The sequence below is a fragment of the Pollachius pollachius genome, assembly GCF_949987615.1.
Source record: "Pollachius pollachius genome assembly, chromosome: 14".
In the NCBI taxonomy this organism is placed as follows: domain Eukaryota; kingdom Metazoa; phylum Chordata; class Actinopteri; order Gadiformes; family Gadidae; genus Pollachius; species Pollachius pollachius.
Genome location: NC_136947.1, coordinates 2,561,940 through 2,573,477, shown reverse-complemented (window position 1 = coordinate 2,573,477; position 11,538 = coordinate 2,561,940). Strand labels below are relative to the sequence as shown.

The following is an 11,538-nucleotide window of genomic DNA, read 5'->3' as shown; positions in this document are numbered from 1 at the left end:
TTAACATGATATTAGGGTATTGAATGTAGGTGTAAGGTTAAAGATAGTCGTGTGAAGGCGTCGCATTAGATGGTGATGTTTTTGTATCCGTATTATAGACAGGGCTAAGTGTAGTTGTAAAGTTTTAAGACGGCGTGCTCATCTTTAGGGTGGGGGGCTGCTTTGAGGCTAGAGCACCACGGGAAACGTTGTGTTTTAAGTGTCAGGCTTGCTTATGCTGGCGAAGGACATGCAGGGCCAGAAGCTCAGCTCATGTCAGGCCCTGTCAAACCGGAACATGTTCTCCCAATGATCTGTATATATTTACCCTCCCGAAGCTCCTCCGATTCTGCCAGTCCATCCTGCCACACTAGCCAGCCTCACACGGCAATCTCTTCCTTTTGAAATGCAATACATATCGGAACGTCTTGGGCTCTTTCCAATGGCATGCCTTCGTCAATAATTGAGATTTTTATTGTTGTTATTTCTTGTCTCATCCCCGGAGATGAAACGTCCAGATGAAACGTCTCATTGTCCAGCCCAGTGTTTGTTTGTCTCTGCCGTTAACTGTTAACTGTTAAATATTGAAATGTTAACATGCACAAGGAGACCTAAATCATGCATGAGTGTGTGCACGCGTGCGTGTGTGCATGTGTCTCTGATTTGGAGTTCATAGTCAGTAGACCGCTGTTGACTTGGTGAAGTCGGTGCAAAGTTTCTACTGTAATATTGATGTGTGCGATGATGTAGAGCGAGAGAGAGAGAGAGAGAGAGAGACAGAGAGAGAGAGAGACACAGAGAGAGAGAGATAGAGAGAGAGAGAGAGAGGACGGAGGACCTTGTGATACCTAATCCTGCAGTAAGTATGATAATCCTTGCATCGAGAAAAAGGCAGCAACCTCATTCAGGACTCGACCAACAACGTGAACTCCTCAGGATCCTAGGATGACAGGTCCCAACCGTCAAGGATTTTCCCTGAAAGGCGAAACAATCGCATTAGCGAAAGGTGTTTGCAGTGGCCTTCCTAGTTCCTCCTATTATTTTCAAAGGACACAACATGAAATTCATGAATATCAAAGTAACTCTAAGGGCCTGAAGAGCTCCTTTTTCACAACACTGACCTGATTCCAGGCTCATAATGGCAGCTCGAGGCTGTTGTTCTCCCTGCAATTGAGCCAGGTGGGTCAGGTGAAAACCGTCTTCATATTTATTGTGTTAACATCCGGCCGTATCAGCAGCAAGGTTGATAGAGTGTACATACTAATGCCTGCGAGCGGCCGGCTCCTGCTGCAAAACTCATTAGTTCTTAATGAGCAATGCCTTGCTCGTGTGGTTCGTGCGAAGGCAGTGAGACAGCAAAGCGAGTTCATCCCTCCATCTCCCACCCCTTTTTGAATATCTCCCGAGCCTGCCGACCAAACTATGTCACGATCAACTGAAGAATAGGCAAGTGCCTTAACGACGAAAGTGAGGGAGAAGCTGTATTTGGGGACTGAATTGTGTTTGTGATTAATTGAGTTAATTGATGCTTGTGTGGTCCCTGCTGATTGGCTTGCCAGGTGGGCACACGCACACTTGCATATATTCAGGCGATGCCCTCTGTGTGTGTGTGTGTGTGTGTGTGTGTGTGTGTGTGTGTGTGTGTGTGTGTGTGTGTGTGTGTGTGTGTGTGTGTGTGTGCGTGCGTGTGTGCGTGCGTGTGTGTGCTTGCGTGTGTTTCTGAGATCAGCTTAGAGTGTTGTCATGTTTTGGAAGCTGAGGGGAAAAATGTCATGTCACTGGCCTGTTGCCCATAGACCGGGCATCTGCTATCATCTCCATGCTAAAGTGGAGCCACTGCCCAGTGGATATACAGTAAATTTCCAGCATATTGTTTAGAAAGAACATCTATAAAAAATGACCTTTTCAGTTCATTATTCAATACACAACAGCTGCTCCTGTCGTACAGTCTGTGGACTTTTGAGGTAAAGCCGTACAAACAGGCCACCTTAAATTCAACCCTGCCTGCTTGCTGCTCTGTCAGACCATTAATAAGAAGCTTTTTACCAGGTTGGTTCAGCCAGGAGCTGCCTCTTTGGGGAGATGCCTGCTGATACCCCCACCATCTGTTAGATGTAGTTGCCCGCAGGCACAACCAAACCCTACTGAACATCTGCCAAGGTGGATTTTAACTAACCAATTATCCATTCCTGAGGGCTCCTAACTTTTCCCTCTCTCTCTCTCTTGCCTCACCATCCAAACCCACCTCAGCCCCACCGTGAAATGGCGTTCAGAGTGTTTCCTACTGAATGACGTAGAGTACGGAGGGACACATTATAGCAAATCCTGACTCTTAATTGAGTTCATGTATTTAATTTCAGCCAGCACCAGACCAGCATCTGTTTGAGCTGTTTGATAACCGCCCAGGAGATGCTAATGTTAGCATGGGTCTGCTATCAACTCAGCAAAAACCACTGGGCTGGCGGGCTGACATCTCCTTCAGGGTGCCCTGGAAGGGGTTCATGCACCCCCCCCACCCCCCCAGTGGAAAGCCATGTATTAGTGCGGATAGAGCTGGGGTTAATCAGACGGTGCCATTAAAAAGCCACAGCCCCCGGCTCTCTCTCTCTCTCTCTCTCTTTCGCTTCACCATTAATCTATCTTTCTCAATCAGCTCCAAGACAGCCATCAGGGTCCCTGATGGCTGTCTTGGAGCTGATGGGAAAGTAAAACCGTATCCCATATAAAACAGACAGGTTACCAAGACCTGCCTGGGTGGTTAGAAACCGATAAGGAAATACAAAAAGGTTTGTGACAGGAAACAATGGGTGAAAAGATATGATTCGCCGTAGCACTGTCGGACAAAAGGAGTCAAATTATCCTGACACACACTGAGATGAACATGTTAACACCTGTGTTTTTCTTGGTAGTAGTTTTAACACAAGACAGTTCTTCTGCTTGGATTTCCTGAGGTACATCCCAATGAATCAATGCAACAAAGATACAATGTAAGGTGGGTAAAGGTTAGGTATAATTTATTTATTTCCATGCATATATATTTTCAATACAAATAGACAGTCGTATGTTCTTCAAGTCTCTGAAGAACCAGACACTTTAGTCTTGCGAATGCAAAGCAGCATGATTGCGTGTGCCATCGACTGAAGCCAATTGACGATAAAGGGCTTCGAGCAATGTCACGGACAAATGCAGCAAAGGGAAACCGATCGTTTCATTAATAACAATAGTCCTCATTTCAGACCTGCTTTGATCATTACGGGAAAAGCAATCCTTAGTATATAAATACATAATTCAGTGGTCATAATGGACGGCTCATCAAAAATAACCTCCCCTCATACCAGCAAAGCCAAGTACCACCTACACACACGCTGCACGCCCAAACGCCAACTCACAGACACACGCACACCTGAAGCCGGCCACCATGGAACGGTGGAATAATGCCAGAGGCAAAAAATGTTTAATTGAAAGGAAATGGTTTGAAGGTTTTGACAATTTTTTATTTGACCATTGAGATTTACAAAATGCAATATATCCAAGGGAATCTGTTCTTGAAAGCTTTGCTCTTTTATTTCAAATTGAAGATGGATGATTATTCCTTGTTTTTATACTTGAGTAAAAGCCACCTCCACACTGTATTTTAGTATGGGCTATGTAATTTTGAGTACGCAGACTACTGTGGGAGAAATAGCCATAATGACAGAGTCGAGTAAGCATCTTTTTTTCAATATACTTGCACAATAGACACATTTATTGTACAGGACATCTCAATGTAGATAACCTCAGGTGCTCTGTCTCTTCCAAATATCCCTTAACTCTCTCGCTATATATCTCTCGCCGGACATGCAGGTCTGGCTCTTTGCCACATTGTTATGCTCTTTCCTTCCTTATACTCGTCCGTGTTTCTGTTTACCCGTGTGGGAAGTTACCATCGGAAACAGCCTGAATATAGTAACGGTGCGGAATATCAGCCACACGTTCACAGTTAGTGTAGAACCACTGGGGAGCTGCCAACTCACAGCTTGGAATCTAACGACCGCTTTTAAATGGGCTAATTATTTTGGCACGCTACATAGACAGGCTATTGGCCTTTGAAACAATTAGAGGGAGAAAATATCTAAAGATACAAGGAGAGCAACTTCCAGTTATTGAGGGACGGTGAGTGAGAGAGAGAGAGAGAGAGAAAGAGAGAGAGAGAAAGCGAGAGAGAAAGCGAGAGAGAGAGAGAGAGACAGAGACAGAGAGACAGACAGAGACAGAGAGAGGGAGAGAGAGAGAGGGAGAGAGAGAGAGAGAGAGATCACTTGCTGTAATAAGGAAAGCTGACTCCTGATAGCTCTAATTGAACCCCGGAACGACTTTTTCATGCCTCTCGTTTGGCCGGCCCTATCACCAGGTGCTAACCGCTCAGGACTGTCCCTCTATGGGGCCGGGCCATAGCCAGACTAGATTGCCTTAACTCACCGCCATCCCCTCAGAACAATGTCCACCTGTTGTAGCTCCGTCTCTATTATCGTGCTGTCAGTGTGTCCATCTGTCCGACGTTGTGTTTTAATCCCAGGACGGGACTGAAGCCCTTCCCCTCCCCAGTTCCCCTCATTGATGACCTTGTTGCAGAGCCCCCCTCCCCTGTTTGTTTCTCCATGCCCCATTACATGTGCTTCTTCGCCCGTGATGGCCCACCTGATTAGCACCCTCCCCGCAGAGGATCCACCGCCGTCCACCGCTAGAATTGAAACCATGCTGGGGTGGATGTGGGTAACGGCCATCTGGAGCGAACAGAGAGGCCTGCTCTCCCAGGATACCCGCAAGGCTGCAGCACAGGATCCCGAGCTCACAGCGAAATACGAAAAAACAGGGTGTGGTGGAGGTGCACCAGATAAGACTTGAGAGATGAGACGAGCAAGTGAGTGTCTTAGGGAGGATTGGGGGGATGAAGGCTTCCATCAGTTTTAAATCTTTTTTTCTTGTTTGTTTGCGTAGTGCCTTGCTTAAATGCAAATCGACCACAAACTGATTGAAAAACAAATTGTCTTCCATCCGTTCCTCTTCAACTTTCCTTCTTTACCTTGTCGTTTGGAGTTTCTTGTCTGATTCCTTTGGAAGTATGGGTGTATTCAATTGTGTGCAAAGCCCTTCGAGTCTGTCATTCATTGTGATGAATATAAATACATTTGAGTTGACTGATGGAGAGAGGCTGATTGCGGATGTACAACCTCCTTCTAGGTTAGAGGGAGGTTGAACTAGCTTGTCTGTTTAATGGGAGCACTTTACCATTCTCCTATGGTGGTGTTTCTGGGGGCCCGCTGATTGACAGGCGACTGGTTCATTAAATGGTCCAGGAAGTAAACGAAGGAGACATACGGTTAAGAGTGTGATTACATTTGTGCATATGAAGTTGATGTTCAAAGTGGAGTTCTTTTCATTGCTTCAAATTCTTTCTTTTAGAGTCCATTTGCTGCAAGATCATTCCGAACTTTCCTAACTTCCTCAAAATCCGTCGATAAGACACATTTTAACAAAAGTGTTATGAACGACAGCAATTTTGACAAGGTAATAGACGCAATTTAAGAGTTCATCAGATTTCTTAAAGTTAAAATCAATCAAAAATAAATTGGCTTCATCAATTTGCTTTGGCTTTGAGATATGACGATAACATTACATGTTTGTGTCAGGGTTTGTACATTGAAGTCATCATGGGATCTTTCTACGTCGATATTCTGCCATTTTTCGAGGACTCAAAAGAGTTGTAGTAATGCAAAATCCTGAATACCCATAAATATACTGTGCCAGCTAATCCAAAAAATAAATTGGCCACGTCTCGCAGGAAAAAAAAACGGTGGCAGTTTTAAACACAACAATTCCACCCCATAATGACAAATAATTTCACTCTTAATTACTAAACAACGACTAAAACACCATGACTACCAATCACATTCCTATGCTCCTATACTTGCGAAATGGAGGCGGTTGTTGTGATGTGACTTCTCGATGTACAAGCCCTATAGCCGCTTCCTTCCTTTTCACGGGTGGGGCATGTATGACGTTCATGACACGCATGCACTGCATCATTAGTAGAGATTAAAACATATATGCATTCTGCCCAAGCCAGAAGCAATGACAGCCATGATCAGAACTACTGCCACACAGACAGCAAGGCATAGCCTAGCCAGTATTTACCCGGCACATATCATGTTATCATTCATGATCAGCTTGAATAGCTCGTAATTAAGAGAACATTTAACAAAATATATGTACTGATATTTATTATGATTATTGCTATTATTAGGCATAATATCAGTATAAGTACTTGCAGTGGTAGTATGGTAGTAGTAGTAGTAGTATCAGTTGAGTATGGTTCTAGTAGTAGTAGTAGTAGTAGTATTTTCGCGCACAACCACACAACCATCCACTAAATTAAATGAAAAATCAATGCAGGTGGAGAAAAAAACGAATTGCCCTGTCCATCTAACTTATGTTGAACATTTCCTCTCGTCACAGCTGAATGAAGACCTAAAAGGTTTTCCTGTGTCTTCACTTAACCCCGTTAAATCATCAGTGAAAACTGAAAAGAATTAAGGGCAAGTGCTATTAAAGCTCACTAACCTTTGAATAAATACATACAAATAGGTATCCAGTTGACACTGCCACCCTTATTGAGGACCCTGGTAACATATTTAATAGTTGATTGAGTGATGGGTTGCCTCTGCAGTCTGGATGGATGTGGTCGCCTAATGATCATAAACATATGGTAACACCATAGGCTGATTACCAAACCCATATACATACTTAGTCTCTGTTACAATTTTGTTCAAATATTATGCCTCCTCGCCAATTTGTCAGCTCTGTTCTCAGGTAATATTTTCGAAAAGACGAAAGACCACGCAGAGGACATAATAACCAAAACTCCAAAACCACAACCAAAACAAAATAATGCCAAAGGCTAATTCACTACCTGGTTAGAGTTATTACATGCGTACAGTTCAGGTGAAACAGTCACATTATAGTAATGTGACCAGGGTGATGTTTAATGATGTCCACACAAATCTCCTCAAACAATTGAAAATGACCTGATGGCTGTGGAAAACGAGTGACAGACTGTCTGCAGTCTGGCCACTTGGCAGGATGAGTGGTGGCAGATAGTTAGTTCTTTAACAGCAGCGAGGTGGCAGGTCCGTTTAGAGTGAGAGGTGTAACTGAGTGAGCCTCTCCAGAGAGCTGGGAGAGCGCTTTGTTCTCCAGACCTCTCAATAGACTTCAAAACTAAAGAACCTTTCTCAAGGGGCGGCACGCTGAAACTGGAGCTGGGACAGCAGTGAAAGACCCTCTCTTCTCTATCCGTCTCCCCCTCCCTGACTCTCTCTCTCCCTCAATCTCTCTCCCTCTCTCTCCGCACTCACTTGCTCTGTCTCCCCCTCTCCCTCTTCAATCTATCTAAAAGAGCCAAGTGGAAAGGTCCTCTTTAGTCAGAGTAGGCACCGCTGCTGAATATCTTGAAAAGACGCGAAAGCGGCGCGGGCGCATCACCAAGGCGCGAGACATTAATTGCCCAGCCGTGGAGAGGAGAGGACGGTAGTTTGGTCTGTTCACTGCACCACGAGGCTTTACCTGTAATACGCGCTCCGTCATGGATCCGGGAATTCAAATGATCAATGGGATTATCTTACTTCTCGCCTCGATACTTTTAATGTCACGCGGGACTACCGGAGAAGGTGAGAACCGCGCGCGCTATGGAAGAATACATGCATGTCGATGAAATGAGCGCGCGCCGCAACGTTTGATGATGAAAAGTGAAAGGTATCTTTGTGTTTCTGAGGGCTCTCAAACGAGTTAAGACGTCGGCCAGGAGTAGCCTGGTATTTAAATATTCAGGCTCATTTAGTGGGATCGTAAAAAAGTCATCAAAAACATTTAGAATAAATAGAATCCATGGTTAAATAGTAGACCAACCCTGTTTAACTGGCTAATTAGCTTGTTTTGAAGTACATTCAAGAAATGCTGAGGCACTTTCAAATGCACAGGCGGGCTGTACATTGTATTACCAAGTGCATTTTACCAACGCTTTGTCATTATATGAACTATGAATCGGGTTACTTAATTATCCGGGTCAGTGGACTTGGCGTCTCAGCTATCTTGAGAGGATGCTTCACTTCACAGAATGTTACTGCGATGGAAATGTTTCTGCCTTTGTATATAGACCTGACATAACGTCGACCTGACAAAGCCGGTTATCTTTCCCCTTATTGCAGGCGTTGGCTGCAAAACGCTGGAAACGATCAAACTATTCCGAGCACGGACACGCATTTGACAATATTCTCCCAGCTCGAGGGAGCAGAGGGCAAACGTCAGCGTGTGTAGGCTATCTGTATGTAAACGGGACAAAGAGAGCGAGGAATCCGTTCACAGTGGTGGAACTCATGACAGGACAGAAAGAGAGAAATAGAAAGTCGACCTTTTTTTTTTTTTTTTTTTACGGGGGAGAATTTGAGAGCGATACAGCTTTAAAGTGATCTTTTCCTGGCTGCACCACCTCAGTTGCACTCCGCCAACGAGAGCCTAGCGGTAGGCTGGCTAGGCATCCTGATTGATCAGATTGTCTCTCTTCACTTCATCGTGCCGAGTTTCTTCCGTTCCCCCCCTGCTGCTTTCATGCTACTTGTTTTTGATTTCCCGGTCGTTTCTGAGTCAGAGAACTGCCGCTGTGTATGGATAGCACCCGATCTTGTATCTATTCTTCTCACCCACCCCCCCCCTCTTGTTATTTTCCTTAGCCTTATAGCCATGCAGCTGTCTACCTACCTCTCTATCTCTCCCACACTCCAGGCAGCACCTGCTTTTCTCTAGCACCCTTATCTATCTCACCCCCTCGCTCTCTCCCTTTATCGGTTTCGCTCTCTTTTTCCTCTCCCTTCCCCTCTCTATCTCCCCCTCGCTCTCCTTCTCCTGCACCCCCCAATATCTGGTTCTTCCCCTCTCTCTCTCTCTCTCTCTCTGTCTCTCCTCTCAGTCTCTCAGTCTCTCTCTCTCTCTCTCTCTCTCTCTCTCTCTCTCTCTCTCTCTCTCTCTCTCTCTCTCTCTCTCTGCCTCTCCTCTCTGTCTCTCCTCTGTCTCTTTCTTCCTCTCTCTCTCTCTCTCTCTCTCTCCCCTCCTCCCCCCTCTATCTGTTTTCTCTCTCTCTCTCCCCCCCCCCCCCTCTATCTGTTTTCTCTCTCTCTCCCCCCCCCCCTGCCTCTCTATGAGCACATAGCACACTTATCCTGCATGGGCCATAAAGCGTGGCAGCCGCCTACATCATTTGGACCGCAGAGAGGGACTAAAGTGAGGCCAAGCGACAGCACCTCATCATCACCCACCCCCGGCCCTTGGGTTAGACACAATTCATTAAGGAAATGATAGCAAACGACAAACAAAGCACAGATCCACCCCGAGAAGGATCCAGATGGATCCCCGACGGCTGCTTAGCTCCCGCCAGGGGCCACGACCGGGCCCCGTCAGATCACACAGCAGGTTGCTGGGTCGGGTCCCCGGCCCTCCTGTCAAAAAGATTGCAGTGTATTTAATCCCTTTTAATTCATGAACCGGGAGGTGGTTTGGTGAAAGAAAAAGCTGCCTGAAGCCGCACCGCAGAATGGCTTCAGCTGGCTGGAATAGACTGCCAGGGATCAAGCTCAGGGAGCAAGATCCCATTAGCAAAATTATGTTTAGCAATCATCAACGGTTATATAAGAACTGAGAAATTGTAAAAAAAAATAAAGTACATTAAAAGCTGAATCAACACCACAGGCACAACTGGGCCAAATAAACGGTGTTGTATATTGTATATTTTGATTAAAACGGTGGGAACCTAGAGAAGGTTCCAAGGCTACCGCTTTAAAAAAACAACAGATATATTTAATTGGCTAAAATTATATGACATGACATCCACACAATTAATCGGGACGAATATACATCCATTTTACGGTTATCTATTTACCCCACCAGAGTTCCCTTGAGCAGAATTTAGTCACTAACTGGCTATTAGGCCCACAAATCAGATTAGAGAAAGAAGTTTTAAAGAATAATTAATGGATTGGACGGATGGCAGAGATATTGCAACATGAAGCAGAATCAGTGGTGTTCTAAGTTGAGGCTGCTTTTTAAGTGTTTTAGATGACATACAAAGAATCTGGCCACTAGAACAGCCACATCCCCCGGAGTGAGGCTTAAATAAAGCAGGAAGCTAGGTTTTGCTAATTGCTATCAAACCAATGGCTCCATCCTGAACTTGAACACACTCACTCTCACACACACACACACACTCAGACGCACACACACACACACACACACACACACACACACACACACACACACACACACACACACACACACACACACACACACACACACAGTAATGGGATGATGCAGTGTGTGTTCACTGTGAGATTGATGCAGGGTGCTTGTGTGATTGTTTTAAAGGGTAGGTGAACCCCCAAATCACTTTTTTCAGTTGAAAACCGTTGGTTGGCATACAAAGCGTCTGTGAACATCTCCTGCCTTCTGTCTTATGTTTTGACTAAACTAGATGAAGCTGTTTTCTATTGGCTGCGCACGCTTGCTCGAGGAAGTGAGGCGTGGGCTTTGACGGTGGCTGACAACCCCCTTGCAACCGTTCAGATGAAACCCTGTGGGTCTGTTTTTCAAAGAAATCATTCCACTTTTTTTTTTATCATCTCCTGGCTGGAAGTTCTGCCGGTAAAAATGGAGCTCTGCTAGCCCTTTAAGACTCTTGTCACGATCCATACGTTTTAGTCGCGGCAGAATCCCACGCTCAGTGGCTGGAACAGGGTTTATCATTGGATGGTACGCAATGGCACCTTAGGGGGGATCGTATAGTGGTAATGTAATGTAACAGTAAACAGTTGAAGTTGAAGCAGACTGGGGATGAGCTCTTTAATGTGTGTGTGTGCGGTGGTGGTCTACTGAGCCGGGAGGTGCTTAACAGATGATGCAGAGTGAAGTTGGTGAGAAGAATATTACAGCAAAGCACTCTGCGGGAGGTTGCATCAACTCTCAAAATTGAAATCTCTCTCTCAACCACACATACAAAATCTCTCTGCCTCACTCACTCAAACACACAGTTTCTGTCTGTCACACACACACACACACACACACACACACACAGACAAAAACACATACACAAACTCTCACACACTCACACATATGCATGGAAGCAGGAAACTAGGTGTTGCTAATTGCTACCAAACCAATGGCTCCATCACGAACTGGGCAACAAACACTCAGACACACACACACACACACACACACACACACACACACACACACGATCTCTCTCACACACGATCTCTCTCACACACACACACACAAACATAATCTCTCAAACACAGACACACTCACACACACACACACACACAAACATAATCTCTCAAACACAGACACACACACACACACACACACACATGCATGGAAGCAGGAAACTAGGTGTTGCTAATTACTAACAAACCAATGGCTCGATCCAAAACACGCACAACACATACTCACAAACACACACACACACACACACACACA

The 11,538-nt window shown here is 45.2% G+C and overlaps 1 protein-coding gene across 1 annotated transcript in view; it reads left to right on the top strand.

Moving 5' to 3' along the window:
* Nucleotides 1–7,600: 7,600 nt before the first annotated feature.
* Nucleotides 7,601–11,538, top strand: part of cntnap3 (contactin associated protein family member 3) — a gene marked incomplete at both ends in the record, with an annotated part of 104,580 nt that continues 100,642 nt past the window's right edge. Inside the window, one exon of the mRNA XM_079751535.1 lies at nucleotides 7,601–7,685. Within this exon, the coding sequence (XP_079607661.1) occupies nucleotides 7,601–7,685 (85 nt within the window). The remainder of the gene's footprint in view (nucleotides 7,686–11,538) is intronic.